We start from the raw sequence: 21,974 nt of genomic DNA, 5'->3' as shown, positions 1-21,974 counted from the left end.
TACTGTTCTCTTCCCTGGGAGAAGGGATAGGCTATCCACTCCAGCATTCTTGGACTTCCCTTGTGGCTCAGCTGGTAAAGAATCCACCTGCAATGTGGGAGACATTGGTTTGATCCCTGGGTTGGTAAGATGCCCTGGAGAAGAGAAGGGCTACCCACTCCAGTATTCTGGCCTGGAGAATTCCATGGGCTATATAATCCATGGGGTCACAAATAGTCCGACATGACTGAGCGACTTTCACTCACATTCCTACCCCTCTCACATACTGTTCTCTATAGTGGCTACAGCAATTTACATTCCCAGTAACAGTGTAGGAGGGATCGCTTTCTCTTCACACCCTCTCCAGCATCTATTGTTTGTAGACATTTTGGTGATGGCCATTCTGACCAGAGGATGAGATGGTTGAGTGGCATCACAAACTCAATGGACGTGAGTTTGAGCAAGCTCTGGGAGATGGTGATGGACAGGAAAGCCTGGTGTTCTCCAGGCCATGGGGTCGCACAGAATTGGACATGACTTAGCAACTGAACAAAAACAAAGTCTAACCGGTGTGGAGTGATCCCTCGTAGTTTGGATTTGCATTTCTCTAAGGGCAGGAGGAGAAGGGGACGGCAGAGGATAAGATGGCTGGATGGCATCACTGACTCGATAGATGTGAATCTGAGTGAACTCCGGGAGTTGGTGATGGACAGGGAGGCCTGGCGTGCTGCGATTCATGGGGTTGCAAAGAGTCGGACATGACTGAGCAACTGAACTGAACTGAACTGAATAATTAGCAACGCTGAATATCTTTTCATGTGCATTTTGACCATCTATGTGTCCTCTTTGGAGAAATGTCTATTGAGGTCTTCTGTCCACTTATTTGGGTTATTTCTTTTTTTGACACTGAACTGTGGGAGCTGTTTGTGGATTCTGGAGATGAATCTCTTGTTGGTCACATCGTTTGCAGATATTTTCTCCCAGTCTGGAGGTAGTCTCTTCGTTTTTGTTTCTGGTTTCCTCTGCTGTACAAAAGCTTCTAAATTCAATTAGGTCCCATTTGAACAACAGACATTTTTGTCTTCCCATCACCAAAGGCGAGAAGTTCAAGATCAAGGTTGTTTCCGCTGAGGCCTCTCTCCTTGCCTTGTACACAGCTGCCTTCTCTCTGCGTCCTCATGTGGTCTTTCCTCAGAACACACGCACCCCCAGGGTCTCCTTGTGTGTCCAGATTTCCTCTTCTTCTAAGGACACCAGTTGTCCTGGATTCAGGCCCCTCCTAATGGCCTCGTTTGAACTGAATCGCCTCTTTAAAGGGCCCTGTCATCAAATGCACGGTCATATTCCCAGGCGCTGGGGGTTAGGACCTTAACATATACATTTTGGGGGGACACAATTCAGCCATAACAGGTGAGGATAAAAACTCCGCCTGTTGATTGGAGGTGTAAGTCATGGTGGAAATGAGCGTGGACAGTGGGAGAAATAGTTGCAACCGTTTTTGCAAAAACAAAAGACCCTCTGGTACTGTCTGGTCCTCCAGACCTGGCCAGGTTTAGGCAGAGGCAGCAGCCACGGGCACCCTCTCTCACCAACTTCTCCCTCCCTCTCCTCCTGCAAGCCTCTTCCTGGAGTTTATCGGGGACCCCAACACCCCGGCCTGGAAGGGCTATCTGCTCGCCGTGCTGATGTTCCTCTCCGCCTGCCTGCAAACGCTGTTCGAGCAGCAGCACATGTACAGACTCAAGGTGCTACAGATGAGGATGCGAACGGCCATCACTGGCCTGGTGTACAGAAAGGTGAGCCCTGGGGGAGGGGCGTGGCCTTTCCTCTCTTTCCAGCCTGTCCCAGTTTACACACAGACGTCCCAGCCAAAGAGAGCCATGTCACTGAACTCTCATCTGCACCCCAAGCACACTCATTCTCACTTTTCTCATAGTTGCTCATACTGCACTCTCACCTTCTTGGTTATTTCTGTAAAACCTTGTGTGATCTGACCCTGAGACCTCTTCTGTCTGATTACATCACATGCTTTCTTCACACCTCCTTCCCTTTCCTCCAGCCGCACCAGTCTCCTTTCAGTGCCTCAAGCATCCTTCTACCTCAGGGCCTTTGCACGTGTGGTTCCCACTGCCTGGGCACCCTTCCCCCAATTCTTCATGTAGTGAACTTCCACTCGTCTCTCTGTGGATAAAGGACTAACCTTTGGGCTGTGTGGAAACCAGATAAAGGTAGACTGTCAGCTATTTGACCAGGTTGCACTACTTACAGTTGAAATGATCTCTGAGCCACTGGTAAATGGAATCTGGGCTGGAAGTTCTGTCAGTGAACTGTGACACCTGGAGGGAAGCCAGCGCTTTGGGCTTCTCTCTGTGCAGTCATTCTTGGAAATGAAGCCCGTGAGGCTGCTGCTGCAAGACATGTTGGCCCCTCTGGGTCTGCAGCCTCTGAGCCAGGGCGACCCAGTCCCCGCTGAGTCCCTTTCTCACACCTGAGCTGTCACCTGGCAGAGGAGGGGAGCAAAGGCAACAGCTGCAGGGTGACTGTGTGAATGGCTCCTGAGTTCCCAGCCACGTGGCTCGCTGGGGACGGGTGTGGCCTGTCCCGTCTTTTGAGTCCACACGTGGAGCTGAGGCTGCGGGAAGGCAGCCTAAGGGCTTTGTGCTTCCCATTTTTTGGAGCATTTCAGGGCAGCCTCTTCATCTCCTGATGGGTCAGACCCCCAAGTCTGCCCTCTGGGCTGCTTCTGTATTAACCAGGTTTAAAATTAATTTATTTATTTTTGTCTGCACTGGGTCTTTGTTGCTGTGCTTAGGCTTTGTCCATTTGCGGCAAGCAGGGGCCACTCTCAAGTTGCGGGCTATATACTCCTCATTGTGGTGGTTTCTCTTGTTGTGGAGCACGGGCTCTGCTGTGCAGGCTCTGTAGTTGTGGCTCAGGGGCTTAGTTGCCCAAGGCATGTGGACCCTCCCCGACCAGGGGTTGAACCCATATCCCCTACGTTGGCAGGCAGATTTTAAACCACTGGACCACCAAGTAAGTCCAGCCGTGCTTCCTTATTTTCTGCGTCTGGTGCTTTGGCATCTGGGGCCTTGCTGACCCTGGAGGGACTGTCCCTCTGTCCCTTCTGAGGTCAGCCAGTTCCTCCAGATGGTAAGTGACTCATCAGAAAGCATGCCTTTCACATGCAAACCAACCCACCCTGATTCACACTCCAGCTGCCTCCTTTTGAGGCCCTCAGCCTCTGGCCATTGTCCTTGCTGTAATCACCCCAGGGCCAGGTATCAGACAATGAGGCCCAGTTCCTGTGCCCAGAGCAGATGGAATTGCTCAAACTAGCCAATCCTAAACCTGCCGACCCTGTCTTAACTTTCCCATGAAAACCACAGCAAGCTCTTGCCTATGGTTCATCCCACCCTGCCCCACCCCAGTGCTTCCCCAAGTGCCCCCCATCCTGTAGCGTGGAATACCCCTTTCTATTGAGATTGGAGTGTAATAAAACCTCTTGTCAATATCAGTCTTCTCTGGTCTGTGGGCTTGCCATACTTGAATAATAATAAAACCTATATTTTAAAACACTTCATGACACTCATCATAATTACTATTAAACGGTGAACTGTGTACATCTTTAATTTCATTCCCCAGCTCAAACTCCACTCCCAGGAGACCAAGCACCTCACCTCTGTTGACCACAGAGCCCAGAGTGAGGCCCAGAGCAGGTGCTCAGTAAAGACTGGAAGATTTTTTTGGGAGAATTTCTATACTTGTTTGTTTCCAGCTCAGCATTTCACCCCCTCACTTCTTCCCTGACACACCCAGCAGAGAAGATTGCAAGTAGGATGTAGTATTCAACAGGCTGGAAGGGGTCCACTGTGACCCCAGAATCAGGGCAAATTTGTGGCTGTTAGAAAACCAGGTATCTACAAGGCACGTTGAATGCCTGGGGGGATCAGTCTAACACTCTGTCTAGCTTCTGTTATCCTGGATTCCAATCCAAACCCTCTGGTTCTGGGCAAGTTGGTCAATTTCTCAGTGCCTCAGTTTTCTTATCTGTGAAATGAGGTTAATAATTATCCATCTCACTGATTCTAGTTTCACTTTTTCTTTCCTCTTTTAATCAAGATGTTTTAATTTATTGAATGGTTGGCATTGATTTTTTCCCCCAAAGTGATACAAAAATTGTTGTTTACTTACTAAGTCATGTCCAACTCAGTTGTGACCGCATGGACTGTAGCCCGCCTGGTTCCTGGGTCCATGGGATTCTCCGGGCAAGAATACTGGAGTGGGTTGCCGTTTCCTCCTCCAGGGGATCTTCCTGACCCAGGGATTGAACCTGCGTCTCCTGGGTCTCCTCCAGTGGCAGGTGGATTCTTTACCCCTGCACCACCTGGGAAACCCTATGTCCTAGGCACTGTGCTAAATACATGAACATTCTCATCATTTTTTCCATGATGGGACACAACAGACAGCTGTATGGAACGGGCACCATATGTGTCATTTAATTTAAAACACTGTGGATAAGACACTCTATATTTTTGCAATCAGGCTTCCCTGGTGGCTCAGTGGTAAAGAATCCACCTGTCAATGCAGGAGGTGTGAGTTCAGTCCATGGGTCAGGAAGATCCCCTGGAGAAGGAAATGACAACCCACTTGAATATCCTTGCCTGAAAAATCCCACGGACAGAGGCGCATGGTGGACTACGTTCCATAGGGTCACAAGAGTCAGACACGACTGAGCCTGAGCGACTAGGCAGAGAACAGCACAGCTAGGACAACGTGCCCGGCAGATGGCTACCATTATCATCATAAATCCAAGGCTTTGATGTGTTGTGTTATTGTTATTGTTTCCAGTACTTCAGGGAAATCACAGTATTTTCGTTTTTGTCATCTCCCTGGATTCTTACAGTGGTCCTGGGAGTTGGGCTTAGGAGATTTTATCAGCCCACTTTACAGATGAGTAAACTGAGGCTCAGATGGTAAAGAAACTTGCCTCAGCCAGCAGGGGCAGTATAACTTAGAGCCCAGCCTGCCAGGTGGCCGTCGGCCTCCCCCGCATCCTTCCGACTCAGATCTCCATCTGCCCGCCCCTCCCAGGTCCTGGCTCTGTCCAGCAGCTCCAGAAAGTCCAGTGCAGTGGGAGACGTGGTCAACCTGGTGTCTGTGGACGTGCAGCGGCTGACCGAGAGCATCACCTACCTCAACGGGCTGTGGCTGCCGCTCGTCTGGATCGTCGTGTGCTTTGTCTACCTCTGGCAGGTGTGCTGGGGCAGGGGGAGCGGGATTTGAGCAGAACCCTCCTCCTCGTCGTCCCCTTTAATCCTGTCTTTTTCCGCACCCCGTGGGCTGCTGTTGTGGCCAAAGTCTCATGCCAGGGCGGCCTTCACTTTACCCTGGGCAGGATGCTCACCTGTCTGGGCCTCGGTTTCCCCGTCTGTCAAATAATGATGATGGTGGTGATGACATGGGCACTTTGGGGGTGTGATATCGGGGCTTCCCAGGTGGCGCTAGTGGTAAAGAACCTGCCTGCTAATGCGGGAGGCATAAGAGACATGGGCTCGCTCCCTGTGTCAGAAAAGTCCCCTCGAGGAGGAAATGGCAACCCACTCCAGTATTCTTGCCTGGAGAATCCCATGGACAGAGGATCCTGGCGGGTTACGGTCCATAGGGTCACAAAGAATCCGACACAACTGAAGTGACTTACCACGCACGTATGCACGCATATATGCATCAGGATACCAAGTAGGCTGGCTGGGCACGTTTTGAAGTTATCAGTAACGCTGGGGCAGCAGCACCACCACCACTACCACGAATAAAAATGAAACAGAAAATTTAGGGGCAGGAATTTACTACTTAGTTTTCAAAACACATCAAGTAGCCACTGGGGGCTGGGGTGAGGGGGCGGGATCAGAACTTAATTCTGACTCCCTTCCATCTGTTTTGTGATGTAGGACCTTTTCTGGTTGCCCACGCAGCTTGTGAGATCGTATTTCCCTAACCAGGGCTGTACCTGCACCCTTGGCAGTGAAAGCTTGAAGTCCCAGCCACTGGACCGCCAGGGAATTCCCTTCTTTTAAAATTTTTAATTAAAATCACAGACCTTGTAGTGAGTTCATACCCTGCTTTTATCACTTGCTAGTTGTGAAACTTCCCCATAACTAGCCCCTCTGTGCCTAATTTCCTCATCTGCAAAGTAATAAGGACATATAAACTCTCTCTGGCAAAAATGTTACAAATGCTAACCCCAATGCCCACCCCTCCCCCTTTACCAGGGTCTCCTGGTGACTTTCTGAAGTTAGGGACCGTCTGCCAAGAGGCAAAGTGATGCGTGGTGTCATCTGCAGATTCCCTGGGGTCGTTGGTCAGCCTGCTTCACTGCCCTGCATTTCCCCCCATGTCCTTCCTCTCTTTCTCTCCAATAATAATAGTTAACGTCTGTGTACTTGCTGAGCACCTGCTATGTGTGCCGGGTCCTGAACTGCAGGGTGGCAAGTCGGAAAGCATCCAGGCTATAAGCTTTTATGGGGGTGGAGTGGGGATGGAAGCAGCAGCAGAGGTACAATAATGATGATAACACATAACTGGTATTCTGGAACATTCCACACACTCACTCACAGCTATTTAGCCACCGATACACCCACCCAGGGGCCCATGAAACCCGGCATGCAGGCCAGATTCCTCCACCTGCTTATGTGCGGACCTCAAGCCCTACAAAATAATCAGTAACTTTTCCAAGAGAGATCCTACTGCCTCCAACATCATACCCTGCATATGGAATTAAAGAAAGGGCCTCTGCCCTTGAGTTAAGGAATTCATTGAGTGCCTAGACAGCGAGACCCAGCTGTACCCTATAAGTGTTTGTCTTGTTGATTACACATGGGGGTGGAGCACTTTAAAGATCGTCTGCTCTACTCCAGGTGTGGGTGTCAGGCTCACAAACATTTCTGTAGAGCACCAGGTCAGATATATATTTTTTTCTTTTTTAAAAAAAAACTTTTGTATTTGGAGGATAATTGCTGTACAATGTTATGTTGGTTTCTGCTGTATAAGTCAGATCAGTCATGACTATGACTATCTATCTGTCTATATATTTATATCTCCTCCCTCTTGAGCCTCCCTCCCACCCCCTCCCCACCCCTCTAGGTCATCAGAGCGCCAGGCTGGGCTCCCTGTGATATGCAGTAGCGTCCCATTAGCTGGCTGTTTTACACATGGTAGTGTGTATATGTCGGAGAAGGCAATGGCACCCCACTCCAGGACTCTTGCCTGGAAAATCCCACGGACAGAGGAGCCTGGTAGGCTGCAGTCCATGGGGTCGCTAAGAGTCGGGCACGACTGAGTGACTTCACTTTGACTTTTCACTTTCATGCATTGGAGAAGGAAATGGCAACCCACTCCAGTATTCTTGCCTGGAGAATCCCAGGGACGGGGGAGCCTGGTGGGCTGCCGTCTCTGGGGTCACACAGAGTCGGACACGACTGAAGCGACTTAGCAGCAGCAGCAGCCGTGTATATATGTCAACGCTGCTCTCTCAATTCTTGCCACCTTGTCCTTTCCCCGCTGTGTCTACAAGTCTGTTCTCTATATCTGCATCCCCATTCCTTCCCAGCAGATGGATTTCTTAGTACCATTTTCCTAGACTCCATATATGTGCATGGATATGCAATATTTGTTTTTTCTCTTTCTGACTTGACTTCACTCTGTATAACAGGCTCTACGTTCATTCGCCTCATCAGAACCGACTCAAATGTGTTCCTTTTTATGGCTGAGTAATATTCCATTGCATACAGGTTCCGCATCTTCTTTATCCATTCATCTGTCAGTGGATATCTAGGTTGCTTCCATGTTCTGCTTATTGTAAACAATGCTGCAGTGAGCATGCCCCGGGGTACATGTGTCTTTTTGAATTGTGGTTTTCTTAGGGTATGACGTTCTGGGAGCAGTAGCGTCTCTCTTAAAACTGTTCAGCTCTGCCCTTCTAGTGCACAAGCGGCTACAGACCATACTCATCAAACAGGCCTGGTAGGCTTCCAATAAAATCACTTATGGACACTGAAGTTTGAATTTCACATCATTTCCACGTGTTGTAGAATCTTCATTTGATTTTCATTATCAACCGTCTGGTAGTGGAAAACCTATGGATCATTTTGTACAGCTTGAGGTCTGCACATAAACAGGTGGAGGAATCTGGCCTGCATGCCGGGTTTCACGGGCCCCTGGGTGGGTGTATCAACGGCTTATTGACTGTGAGTGAGTGTGGAGTGTTCCAGAATACCAGCTGTGTTATCGTCATTATCGTACCTCTGCTGCTGCTTCCACCCCCATCCCCCCATAAGAGCCTGGATGCTTTTTGACTTGCCACCTTGCAGTCTAGGACCTAGCACACGTAATGAGTCCTCAGCAAGTAAATAGATGTTAGCTGTTATTATTGGAGAGAAAGGGAGGGAGGACACGGGGGAAAAATACACGGCAGTGAAGCAGACTGACCGGCGACCCCAGTGAATCTGCAGATGACACCACCCATCACTTTTGTCTGCCTCTTGGCAGACGATCCCTAACTTCAGAAAGTCACCAGGAGACCGTGGTAAAGGGGGAGGGGTGGGCATTGGGGTTAGTGTTTACAGCATTTTTTGCCAGAGAGAGCTTATTTAACCTTCTGTTCACAGTCCTTTGAATATTCTCCCAGCTACGGAGGGTGTTTGCCTTCTGGGAGCCTCTCCATGTGACCCCTGGGTGGCGATATTGCTGCATAAATGAAACAGACGGGCTAGCTGTTTCATTTTACTGTTTCCGCCACATAAAAATCATGTATCCTCTTGGCCACTTTCACATTTTCCAGAAAGACAAACCAAAAAGTGAGGGAAGAGACCTGTCCCCAGTCACAAAGCTGGTGGGGGCAGGGCTGCCAGAGAAAATACAGGACGTCCAACTAAAGGTGAATTTCAGATCAACAGAAGTATTTCTTATAAGTCTATCCCAAACATGACATGGGATATATTTACACTAAAAACTTATTTGCTGTTTATCTGAAATTCAGATTTAACTGGGCTTGCAGTTAAATATATGTATTTGCTAAGTCTGGCAACCCTTGCGGGGAGGTGAATTGAAGATTCAGCTAATGATTGTACAACAGCAGCACTTGCTACAGGTGGTGGAAACAGCTCCATTCCCTTCTGATATGAGGAAACTGCAGCTTAGGGAGGGTTAGTATCTTGCCCAGGGGTTGCTGTTCAGTTGCTCAGTCATATCTGACTCTGCGACCCCATGGACTGCTGCACGCCAGGCTTCCCTCTCCATCACCAACTCCCGAAGCTTGCTCAGACTATGTCCATCGAGTCGGTGATGCCATCCAACCATCTCATCCTCTGTGTCCCCTTCTCCTCCTGCCTTCAATCTTTCCCAGCATCGGGTCCTTTTCTAATGAGTCAACTCTGCCTCAGATGGCTTCAGCAACAGTCCTTCCAATAAATATTCAGGATTGATTTCCTTTAGGATTGACTGGTTTGATCTCTTTGCAGTCCAAGGGACTCTCAAGAGGAGTCTTTTCCAACACCACAGTTCAAGAGCATCAGTTCTTTGGCATTAAGCCTTCTTTATGGGTCCAGCTCTCACTTGCCCAGGGCCACACTAAAGTGTGGCGTAAATTCAGGATTGGAACCCAGATCCCCCTCCAGAGTCTGTTTTCACCATTGTAGCCAGGCACAACCCTGCCCATCTGGATGCATAACCTGTCATGACTACGACCGCCCCCTCCATCACGTGAGGGTCATCATTTTTCCCTCCCCCACCAAACACAGGTGGGCTCCATCTTCCACGTGTCCCCTTCTAAGGAGCCCAGGAGTCCCGGTCTCTATGACCTGGTGGCTTCTCTCATTGGACTCCCTGACACCTCACTGCCTTGGGACCTGAGTATGAGCATCACAACCACTCCCCCACTCCAACCAGCCCCGTCTTGACAGCTAGGCTCCTGGAGGCGTCTCATGACATCTGGCCCCCTCTTTATCCAGCTTCTAGGACCGTCTGCCCTCACCGCCATTGCTGTCTTCGTGAGCCTCCTCCCTCTGAATTTCTTCATCACCAAGAAGAGGAACCACCATCAGGTTTGGCGTTTGGAAGAAGGGACGCTTCAGGCCAGAAGGGGGTGGCAAGCCTGCAGGTCTCAGGACCCGCGCTGGTGCAGGAGGCAGGTGCAGGGTAGGGGTGGGGGCTCGTGGTGGTTGCAGAGAAGGAACTTCCTATCCTATTCCAGACTTCCTATCCTCTCCTCTCTTCTTCCCTCTGGTCCCAGGAGGAGCAAATGAGGCAAAAGGACTGTCGGGCGCGGCTCACCAGCTGCATCCTCAGGAACGTGCGGACGGTCAAGTACCATGGCTGGGAGGGAGCCTTTCTGGACAGAGTCCTGCACATCCGGGCCCAGGAGCTGGGCGCCTTGAAGACCTCCAGCCTCCTCTTCTCCGTGTCTCTGGTGTCCTTCCAAGTGTCCACGTTTCTGGTGATGTCACTCTGGTCCCCCGGCAGATCAAGGACTGGAGGCGGGGTGCTGGGGGTGCGGGATGAGGGCTCCCCATATAGGCTCACGGGGTCCCATTACACCGAGTGACCGTCACAGACTGACCGTCACCTAGCATGACCATCGTATCAACAACACCCAGAAACATAACACCAGCAACCCCTGGAAATGAACCCCCCACCCAGTGACATTTAGAACCACAAGTGCCACCAGGACCCAGAGCGCTCCGTGGTGGCTGATACCTGCAACTTGAGTCATCTTCCCAGAGTCCAGAGTCATAAATCCCACTGTTGTCTAGAACCACGAAAATGCTAACGAGATGGAAAAATACATCATTGTCCAATGCCTGGAACTAAGAGTTTCTGATACTAAGAGTGGGGGCCACATACACACAACTCCCTCCATCAATAGCAGAATCTGGGGGACGATCTGGGTGGAAGAGAAGCCATTCCAACATGGCAGGTGTGGCCATTCGGCCCCTGGAGACATTGCAGCTAGCCTGCCTGCCCTGGCCACAGTTAGCAGCTCATTGTCACCACCTGTGTCTCACCCAGGTGGCACTGGTTGTGTTTGCTGTGCATACCCTGGTGGCCGAGGAGAACGCCATGGACGCCGAGAAAGCCTTCGTGACCCTCACGGTTCTCAACATCCTCAACAAGGCCCAGGCTTTCCTGCCCTTCTCCATCCACTCCGTCGTCCAGGTGAGGCTGCGGTGAGGGGAGGCTGTCCGGGAGGAACCTTGCAGGCTGGGCTGAAACAAGGAAACAAAGCAGGGAAAGAGACGGCCGGTCACAGCGAACAGTGGGAAGAAGCCAGCAAACATCCTCAAAATAGGCAGCCATCACCTTTCTAGCAAATCCATCTGCAAGGATTCATTCTGGTCCCTTTTTTACATTAATACAAAAGGATTTCATTCCATTTCTCTTCCTTTACTCTCTCTACTCACACTGTGCCTCCTTGCGTGTGATGAAAATGAGAAAACTGCTCCAGCTGAGACATTCCTGTTTATTCTTTCATCCCGGAAGATGGGCTTGGGGCCGGGGGTGGAGACACCCCGAGGTGGACAGAGTTTGTAATCGTTCCTGATGATGGAAGCAAGGAGGTGGGAGGTCACCACCAGCATTGCGCCAACCTCATGCGCTTCATTGTCCGCGACCTGGAAAGCTTTGTGCTGTTGCCTTGTAAATGCGTAGGGCTTGGTAGTCAGGAAGCTTTCCCACTATCCTGAGGCACCCGGCACCTGAAGTCTGAGTTCCTCTGTGGCCCTTACGGTACAGCTGACCTAAGGCTTTGGTTTCTCCAGGCCCGGGTGTCCTTTGACCGCCTAGCTGCCTTCCTCTCCCTGGAAGAAACTGACCCTGGGGCTGTGGACTCGAGTCCCTCCAGATGTGGTGAGAGCTGAGTTCAGCAGTGGGGGGTGGGAGAGACAAGAGAACCAGCAGGGACCCCTTCCCACTGGTGGAATGCCAGGACCCCAGCTGGGCGCTGCCAATAATGGGACTGCATGTGTAGACCATGCTGTAGGCTGTGTTACTTGGAACAGGCATTGTGTATGAATCCTCCCCTTGTGACTAAGGAAGCATCAAGCTGCCTACCTAGAAATCATCCGAATCCAAATTCTGGCTCCAGCACGGACCCCAGAATGGGTGATGTTGACCAGTTATTAATCTGCCTGAGCCTCAGTGTTCCCATCTGCAAAATGGACATGGTGATCATCACAGCACCTCTGCACAGGATTGTTGTGAGGGTTGAATGGGTCCTCTGAAGCCTCGCAGTTAGAGCAGGGCTCTGCAGCAAATCAGCATCCAATACATTTTAGTTATTATTAGAATTATTATTGGTAAAAATCCAATAATCCAATAAAACTTACGTCAGCAAAGAGACCTCTGCTGCTGCTAAGTCGCTTCAGTCGTGTCCGACTCTGTGCGACCCCAGAGATGACAGCCCACCAGGCTCCACCGTCCCTGGAATTCTCCAGGCAAGAACACTGGAGTGGGTTGCCATTTCCTTATAACCCCAAATTGGTGTTTCTGAGGCTCCTCACGGCTCTGGCACATTTTCAGCTGGGCACAGCCATGTTTAGGCGAATTGATGTGATTCAGTGTTTGGAGGTGGATGCTGGCTTGGAATCCCAGGATTGTCTTGCCAGCTGTGTGGCCCAGGCAGTAACAGCCCCTCTCCTGGACTCTGCTCCCCACTATGGCAACCCACCTCCGCCAGGACTGTCCTGAGGGCCACCAAGAGAAAGCAGGCCCCCGACTCTCGGGAGCTGCCCGATAACTAGCCTGAATCCCGGCAGGAGGCCCCGTGGACCCTGGACCAGAACCCCTGAGTGTTATTTAAGTCATGACCCTGACACACTTGATCACCTGCCTATGACCAGAGCCTCACCACCCCCCCTGCCCCCACCCCAGCCCTTGCACTATCACACACCTTCACAGGTGAGGTTAACACAAACACCAACAGCTGGCAGTGACCAAGCATTTACCATGAGCCAGCACTTTGGAAGTGCTTTACTTAGTGATGACCCCCTCGAACCTCACCACGGCACCACGGGGTAGGCGCTCCCGTGACCCACCCACTTTACAGACGGAAATGAAGACGTATCCCCACACCCCACACTGTTAAGAAAGGACAAGCCCCCGGAGTAGGGCAGCCAAATTCACAAAAACACAGGACTCCTAGTTAAATGTGAATTTCACATATTAAGAAATTCAGATTTTTTAGCATAAGTATCTCCTATGCAACATGTGGGGCAAAATTATCCTGAAAAAGTGCTCATGGTTTATCTGAAATTCAGATATCACTGGGCATCCTGCAGTGTGTCTGAAACCCTCCCCTAGAGACCATCCAGTCCAGTGGATGACTGCTTATTAAATGTAGGATTCTCAGGCCTCACCCTCAAGCAGAGTCTCCTTTATTGGTTTGAGCTGAACCATGGAGAGCTTTGTGTTTTTTTAAAAAAATCTTTCCAGGTGATTCTAAATGTGAATTCAGGGTCTGAACCCACTAATCTGGTGCCTCCCTTATTACATAGATAAAATATCTGAGACCCAGAGACATGGGGAGACTATATGTCCCTGGTTACATCAGTGGTCCCAGTGAAATTAGTAACACTCCATCTCCAGGGTCCAGGATCAGATGATAAATTGTATCAGCTGCCCTCTAACCTTTTCTGTGAAGGACCCAATTGTACTTGTTTTAAGGAATAGGCTACCCACTCCAGTATTCTGGCCTGGAGAATCCCATGGACTGTACAGTCTGTGGGGTTGCAAAGAGTCGGACACGACTGAGTGACTTTCACTAAGCTTTCCAAGTCCTTTTTTCTCTGTCGTAACTGCACACCTCCTCTGCCTTTCTGGTGTAAAAGCAACCCCAGGAATACATAAATGAATGGGCCTGGCTGTGTTCCAATAAAACTTTATAAAAATAGGCAGCAGACAGGGTCTGGCCCCTAGGCTGTGGTTTGCCAACCACCGAGTTATGTAACCATCCGACAGGGAGAGATTGTGACCACCGCAGGGTCACACAAGCCAGTGCATGGAGGAACCGTTTGTTTAGTGGGGGAGATTTCCTGCGGCCCGTGGGTGATCTGGAGGAGGGGTGAGCCGGGAGCATCTTGTGTAACTGGCCTGTATGCCTTGTAGCTGCTGGGGAGGACTGCATCAGCATACAGGAAGGCACCTTCACCTGGTCCCAGGAAAGCGCTCCCTGCCTGCACAGGTACAGGTGGTTGCCCTGGGCACAGCCTTCCCTTGGATGTTGGCGAGGTGGGGGAGGACGGGAAAGCTAGAGTTCCCATAGATGGATGGGGAACAGGGTTTCTGAGCCTTGCCTGTCAGGGAGGAGACGCCCGTCTGCTCCCCAGGCTGGTCATGCTGATGTTGATGGAGGCCTGGCCAAGAGGAACCCCAGGGTCCAGTAAGCCGTGGCGACTTCTGTGTCTGCTATGACAGACTGGCCATTGTCACCTCCAGCCCCCAGCTCTTTGGCTGGGTCTCTGTGGCAGAAAACCCTAGCCAACTGCAAAGCTCCCTGTGAAGGGAGAGGAAACACCCTGGACTGTATCTGTGTTGCTTGTCATCTACTCATTTCATGGTATTTATCGAGCACTTGGTATGTGCCAGGCCCTGTTCTAGGAACTGAAGAAAATAGAGTATAGAGTGAAGAAAACAGACAAGGGCCCTGTGCTCTTGCGGCTGACATTCTGATGGCAGGGGGTGGGGTGGGGTGGGGGAGGGGCAGCGGGCACAAATGAGAAATCAGGGTGAGGGGGCAGAGTGATGTCAAGGGAGGGGTACGTGCAGTGAGGGAAGGCCTGGCATTTAAACAGAGGTCAGATAACGGGAAGGAATGAGCCTTGCACGTGTTTGAGAGAGGAGCTTTCTAGGCAGTGGGAAGAGCAAGTGCCAAGGTCCTGAGGCAGGTGTGTGCCTGGACCCAGGACTCTCCACCTCAGCATCACTGACATTTGGGGCTGAGAGTTCTGTGTGGTGGGGGCTGTCCTGTGCCCTGTCGCAGGATTAGCAGAACTCCCAGTATCAACCCACTAGATTCGAGAGCAGCCCCACCATGTGTGACAACTGAAAGTATCTCTAGACTTTGCCACTTGACACTTGTGGGGCACGATCCCCCAGGTGAGAAACAGGATATCAGCACGGCTGCAGTGATGGGGTGCTGGGCCTCCTTCAGGATTGTCAGAACCTCACCTTTTACCCCAAGAGAAGCAGGAACTGCTAGGGCCCCCTCTGGGGGGTTGGGTTTGAGCAGGTCCCTCGGGCCTGTGTGTGGGGGATGGACTGCAGGGCATGGACAGGGTGGGGGGCAAGGGCTTCAGTAGGAAGAGCAATGAGGAGCCTGTGGCTGTGACCTGGGCCACAGGAGATGCTAGTTAAATCCTCCCAACCAGTAAACTCTGTGTGCGTGAGTACATGTGTACATATGGGTGTACATGTGTGTGCACACGTGTGTGCGAGAGCATTTGTGTGTGCATTGTGTGTGCATAGATTGTGCATACATCATGTGCATGTCTCTATGCACATGTATGGTGTGTGTGTGTTTGTGTACTTGTGTGAGGGTGTGCATCTGTGTGCAGTCTGTGTGTACAGTGCATGTGGGCACAGTTACATGTGCCCTTGTGTATGCTGGCATGTATGTATCTGTGTACAGGTGTGTATGAGGTATGGTGTAGTGAGTGTGCACAGACCCATGTGAGCATTGTGTACACATGTGCATGCGTGTGTGATGTGAGTATGCACAGACCCATGTGTACATGTGTATATCTGTGTACATGTGTGTGTGTGTGTGTGGTGTAGTGTGCCCAGACCCATGTGCATACACATGTGGATGTGGTATAGGAAGTGTGCACAGACCTGTGTGCATGCATGTGTGTGTGGTATAGTGAGTGTACACAGAACCATGTGTGTGTGTGCATCTGTGTACACATGTGCATGCGTGTGTGGGCATCGGTGCAGTTGCATGCAAGATGGCAGCTCGCATAGCCATGCATGTGTGGACACGGGTACAGTCGCATGCAGGATGGCGGCTCGCATAGCCATGCATATGTGGACACGGGTACAGTCGCATGCAGGATGGCAGCTCGCATAGCCATACAGGGGTTGGGACAGGAAGGGGGGCCCCAGACATCCTCTTAGCCGCCCCCCGTGAGTCACCAGGAGCCGAGGCCAGTTGTCTGGGGTTCACCAACTCTGCCCAGATTCAGGCTGAGTCCTACTCAGGGACACGTTGCCCCTTCTTTGTTGCCAGGATCAACCTCACGGTGCCCCAGGGTTGCCTGCTCGCTGTCGTTGGTCCCGTGGGGGCGGGAAAGTCCTCCCTGCTGTCTGCCCTCCTCGGGGAGCTGTCCAAGGTGGAGGGGTCCGTGAGCATCAAGGTGAGGCTGGGCCCCTGCCGTTCACTGGACTGTCCCCCGCCTCTGCTCCTCCCGGTTCACCGTCTCACAGCTGAGCTCCTCTCTGCCTTTCACCACTGCCAAGAACCTGGCTCCCACCGCTCCTCCAAAACTGCTCCCAACCCCGTCCCTATCAGCCTGTTTGTCTTTTAGGGTCCGGTGGCTTATGTGCCCCAGGAGGCCTGGGTCCAGAACATGTCTGTGGTGGACAATGTGTGCTTCGGGCAGGAGCTGGATGCACCGTGGCTGGAGATGGTCCTGGAGGCCTGTGCCCTGTGGCCAGATGTGGATGGCTTCCCTGCAGGGGTCCACACCCGCACCGGGGAGCAGGTGAGGGTCCTGGGGGGCCTTCAGGGGCCAGGGAGGCAGGGTGGCTGGGGGCCATTGGTTGCCCTGACCTGTGAGGGAAGGATACAGGGGAGACAGAGTGGGCAAGAAAGTAGGGGAGGAAAGGGGCCCAGCTCAGGACCAGGCACATAGCAAGTGCTCAGTAAATAGTCTTTAATGAGAATGGTTGAAGATGGAGACTGAAGAGGCCGGGAGACATGGCAGGGGTTGGTGGGTGGGGGGTGGGGGCTCTCTAACAACTGGGGATGAAGTGACCGAGGCTCCTGCCCTGCCTCTCTGCGTGACAATGGTCAGATTGCTTCCTGTCTCAGGACCTCACCAAAAAATCTGGGTTGAGATGTCTGATAAACAGGATGTGTGCATCCAGAGCTATGGGTTGGGCTGGGATTGACAAATTACGACCCATAGGTCAAATTCAGCCCACCACCTGGGTTTGTAAATAAACTTTTATTGGAACCCAGCCACGCACATTCATTTACCTGTGGTCCGTGGCTGTACTTGCACAGTCAGGGCAGAGATGAGCAGCTGTGACAGAGACTAGGGTGGGGTTGGGGCAGCAAAGCTTTATTCATTTATTTTCGGCTGCCCTGGGTCTGCGTTGCTGCATGTGGGCTTTCTCTGGTTGTGGAGAGCAGGGCCTGCTCTAGTGGCGGTGCACAGGCTTCTCACTGCGGTGGCTTCTCTTTGTTGCAGAACATGAACTCTGTGGTACATGGGGCTTCAGTAGCTGTAGCATGGGGTTTCAGTAGTTGTGGGACACGGGCTTAGTTGCTCCACAGCATATGGGATTTTCCCAGACCAGGGATCACCAGTATCCCCCTGCATTGCAAGATGGCTTCTTAACCACTGGACCACCGAGGAAGCCCCTGCAAACCTTTAAATGGTTCCTGTCTGGCCCTTTACAGAACACATTTGCTGACCCTTGGATTAAGGAATTGAGGGTGGAGAAATGGGAGATAAAATTAAGTAAATGGGTAAGGTTTCCTGGAAGGAAGAGGAGAGTTTCCAGGAAAGGGTCTGGAGGAGCCAGAAAGAACAGCTGAGAAGGAACATTGGGGAGAAAGACAAGGCATCCTGCAGCCAAACGGAGGGAGTGGGGTGCCTGCTGCCCTCCACTTCTGTCACATCCTAAACCAAACATGATTTCCTGTTCCCTGCTCCCCCGAAACCCACCCCATGCTGGGTAATGGAAGCTCCATCCTTGCAGAGCTCAGAGCCCAAACCTTGGTGTCCTCCTTGATTCTCTCTTTTTCTTACACCCATGTCTAATCCATCAGCAAATCCTGCTGGACCCCCCTTTGAGGTAGACCTAGAATGTTCCGTGCCCCACTCCAGCATCAGCTCTCCCCACATGATAGCCATGCAGTAAATATGAGTGGAATGATGAATAAATGAAAGTAAGGACTGAAAGTTCCCACTGGATTAGGCAACAGGGGCGTGACTGGTGTCCATGGGGAAGGCTGTATCAGTGGAGAAACGGGAATAGAAACTGGACTCAAGGGGAGGGAGAGGCAGATGCAGGAAGCTTGGCTGGAAAGGGGAGAAGCCAGGCGGGTGGATGCTGGGGACGTGTTGTCTTGAGAGCAGGTACTTCCGGTTGGAAGTGGCTATGGAGGACAGGCAGTGTGAGCCATAGCTCACTCTGGTGAGCAGGCATGTCCCCCATCACACTGGCATTGCAGGTGTAGACCCAGGTTCCCGTCCCTCCCTTGTCACCACAGGGCATGAATCTCTCTGGGGGCCAGAAGCAGCGGCTGAGCCTGGCCCGGGCCGTCTACAGGAAGGCTGCCGTGTACCTGCTGGATGACCCCTTGGCAGCTCTAGATGCCCATGTTGGCCAGCATGTTTTCAACCGGGTCATTGGGCCTGACGGGCTGCTCCAGGGGACGGTAAGTTTGGAAAAATGTCTCAGAGGCCATAGTGGAAAGGTAGAGAAATTTCTAACCTACATCTGCTCACCACCACCCTCCTGGAATTCAGTTTTCCTCTTTGTAATGGTCAGCTTTTGCTGTGACCACGCTGCATAACAAACAGCCCCCAAATCTCAGTGGCTCACAACTTCAGTCATTTCTTACCTACAGGTCTGTGGTTAAGCTACCACAGCTCTGCGTCAGGTCACTGGCCAGGTTCAGGTGAACTGTGTCTTCTGGTTTCAAGATAGGTTGAAGGAGCTCCTTTACTTCTCTATTGGGACATGCTATTTTCAAGAAACAGGGCAGGAGCACAAGAAGGGGAGGTCTCCCCACTCTGAGCCCCAGGACACTGCCAGCCCCCTCCCCTAGCTCTGGAACACTGGTCAAGTGCGTGAGTGTAACTTCCATCCCTTCCTGCCAGACTCGGATTCTCGTCACCCACGCGCTGCACATCCTGCCCCTGGCTGATTGGATCGTGGTGCTAGAAGATGGGGCCATTGCAGAGATGGGTTCCTTCCAGGAGCTGCTGCACAGGAAGGGGGCCCTGGTGGGCCTTCTAGATGGAGCCAGACAGCCAGGAGATGGAGGAGAAGGAGGTACCGGCTGGGCTTTGCTGGTTCTCTGTGCCTGGCTTCTGCCACCCTCGGAGAGGAGGCTACACAGCTCCCACTGGCCAGAGTGGAGCCTTCAGACCACACCCTCCCTACAGGCCCAGGCCAGAGGCAGACAGCTCTCCCATGAGGCCACCCATCCCCCAGTTGGTGCCAGTGGAACTTTCTATGGGCCAGGGACTGTTCTAAATGCTTCTATAAACATCCATTGTCTTATGTGGTCTTCACAACCCCTCTATGAGGCACTGTGCAGTTATTTTGTTCACCTTATTTTTCATTTTTTTAATGCAAATGCAGCACATGAGTCCAACTTTCACGTGTATATGTCTTTACACGAGCCAGGCTCACATCTCTTCATCACAGTGGTGGTTCACAGACTTTTGGATGCAAAATTTTACTTGAAACACTCATTTAAAATGCCATTCCAAGCTCTCCCCATGGAGATTTTGGGATTCAAAGGCTTTTGATGGTTGTGGTCAATATACCACATTTTGAGTAACAAGGCCCAAATATGATACCTAGACTAGCTTCTCAGCCTTTTGGCCAGGGTCAAGTGCATGCGTGCATAGTTGTTCAGTCGTGTCCGACTCTTTGTGACCCTTTGGACTTGAGCCTACCAGGCTCCTCAGTCCAGGGATCCAACCCACGTCCTCTGTGTCTCTGGCACTGAAGGCAGATCCTTTACCTGCTGAGCTCTCAGGGAAGGTCAAGTGTAATACAAGGGTTTCCCTGATGACTCAGTGGTGAAGAATCTGCTTACCAACACCAGAGATGCAGGTTGGATCCCTGAATCAGGAAGATCCCCTAGAGTAGAGGTGGCAACCCACTCCAGTTGTCTTGCCTGGAAAACTCCATGGACAGAAGAGCCTGGTGGGCTGCAGTCCACGGGATCGCAAAGAGTTAGACATGACTTAGTGACTGAAAACAGACTAGAATACCTAGATGTACTGTGATATACCAGATAAGGCAATAAGAATGTAGCTCTGATTGGCAAATGTAACTTAGTGGTAAGTAAATTATAGCATTTTATATCAGAACAAGTAGGTATAGATAAGTAGGTATTCATGCAAATCTTCAAGACAGCCATGCAAGAAGTTTTGTGTTTTTTGTGGGTGCTATGTACCACAGACGTATCATTTGATTTTGTTACTAGATTGGGGGTATGCACTTGCTCAATGAATTGGCAGCAGTTTGAAAGTTTGACGTTTGTGTTGGGGCAGGAGATTCATCCTGAGTTTATTATTTATGCCATGATTAATCCTACTGAGTTATGTAGCGTTATCAGAAGCATTGTTGGATGGGACTTCCCTGGAAGTCCAGTGGTTAAGACTCTGGGTTCCCGGTGCCGGGGCCATGCATTCAATCCCGCATGCTGCAGGGTATGTCCTGGCCGAGAGCTTCCTCAGGACCGGGTGCTGGGGCAGCAGATTCAGGGTGCCCACTGCCACCAGCCCTCAGACAGGACCCACCACCCCAGACCCCAAGCATATCCAGTGCCCCCACGGCCTCGTGGTGGCCAAGGAGGAAGGGGACGGGGCTGCCAGGGCTTGGCAGCAGGGTCCAGGTCGGAGCAGGAAGAGGCCCACAACGTGCTCACGAGAGTGCTCTGTGAGTCCATCCTGCTGTGCAGTTATCGCAGCCACTTTTCAGAGGAGCAGCTCAGCCAAAAGAGAGTTAAATAATTTGCCCAAGATCTCAAGATTAGAACTTGGGTGTGTTCGGCTCCCAAGTCTGTGGAGGTCACTTGGTGTCTTGAGGCCAGAGGCCCCTGGGCGTGCCAGCTAGGGGTTCTACCTACCCAGAGTACACAATCCTTACTGGAAAAATTGACAGTGTTCTGGTAGGAAAGTCAGTGATCCACGTTCAGCCACAGTGATGATAAAGAACTGCCAAGGTCACCTCCATTAACTCATCTAATCACCACTTAGCACCTGTGAGCTCAGTACTGTACTTACCTTCATTAAAAAAATATTTATTTATTTTAACCAGAGGATAATTACAGTATTATGATGGCCTTGGCCATACAGCCACATGAATCGGCCACCAGCATACTTGTGTCCCCTCCCTCCCTCCTGAACCCCCCCCCCATCACCTCCCTCCCCACTCCAACCCTCCAGGTTATCACAGAGCATCATCCTGAAACACATGCATTACCATATGTAAAATAGGTAGCCCGCGGGAGTTTGATGTATGACACCGGGAACCTCCATTTTTTAGATGAGAACGGAAGCCCAGAAGTTCAAGAACTGGTCCATGTTGACCTGATTCATAAGTGGCAGTGTCAGGGTTTGAACCTCTATCTGTATGCTGTTTGCTGCCCCTGCAAGACAGAGTTGAGGCTCACAGCCAGTCTTCCCCCATCCCAGGCTCCGCTTCCTCTGCTAAGCAGTGGCTCACCGTGGTAAAGTCCCTAAACGTTGATTCACTGTGTTACCCACCTGGGGCTTGAAGATAGGACCCTCCCAGCCTGGGGGATGGTGGGCAGGAGGGTTCTTCCTTGGGGAGAGGACATCTGAGTTTGGGTGAGAGCTACCTGGAAAAGAACATTCCAGAAACTGAGCTGCTTGTGCAAAGGCACTGGGGGGACTCAAGCGGTTGGACTTGAGGCAGTGATTATTGCTGTTTCCCAGCCCCAAGTTCATAGCAGATGCTTGGTTATTTTTGCCAAGTGAATAAGTGAGTGAATGAATGAGGTTCCGGGAAGAGCC

The 21,974-nt window shown here is 51.4% G+C and overlaps 1 protein-coding gene across 1 annotated transcript in view; it reads left to right on the top strand.

Moving 5' to 3' along the window:
* The window catches only part of LOC120882493 (multidrug resistance-associated protein 6-like), a 64,723-nt gene that overhangs the window by 17,202 nt on the left and 25,547 nt on the right, over positions 1-21,974 (top strand). Inside the window, exons 8-18 of the mRNA XM_040266508.1 lie at positions 1,598-1,775; positions 5,071-5,232; positions 9,981-10,073; positions 10,262-10,465; positions 11,038-11,184; positions 11,787-11,874; positions 14,131-14,206; positions 16,250-16,376; positions 16,548-16,724; positions 18,464-18,631; positions 19,077-19,251. Of these exons, the coding sequence (XP_040122442.1) occupies positions 1,598-1,775; positions 5,071-5,232; positions 9,981-10,073; positions 10,262-10,465; positions 11,038-11,184; positions 11,787-11,874; positions 14,131-14,206; positions 16,250-16,376; positions 16,548-16,724; positions 18,464-18,631; positions 19,077-19,251 (1,595 nt within the window). The remainder of the gene's footprint in view (positions 1-1,597; positions 1,776-5,070; positions 5,233-9,980; positions 10,074-10,261; positions 10,466-11,037; positions 11,185-11,786; positions 11,875-14,130; positions 14,207-16,249; positions 16,377-16,547; positions 16,725-18,463; positions 18,632-19,076; positions 19,252-21,974) is intronic.

This window comes from Oryx dammah, unplaced genomic scaffold, assembly GCF_014754425.2.
Source record: "Oryx dammah isolate SB20612 unplaced genomic scaffold, SCBI_Odam_1.1 HiC_scaffold_2, whole genome shotgun sequence".
NCBI classification, from domain to species: Eukaryota; Metazoa; Chordata; class Mammalia; order Artiodactyla; family Bovidae; genus Oryx; species Oryx dammah.
Note: the sequence above shows the minus strand (reverse complement) of the source record. Positions and strands in the feature narration are given on the sequence as shown.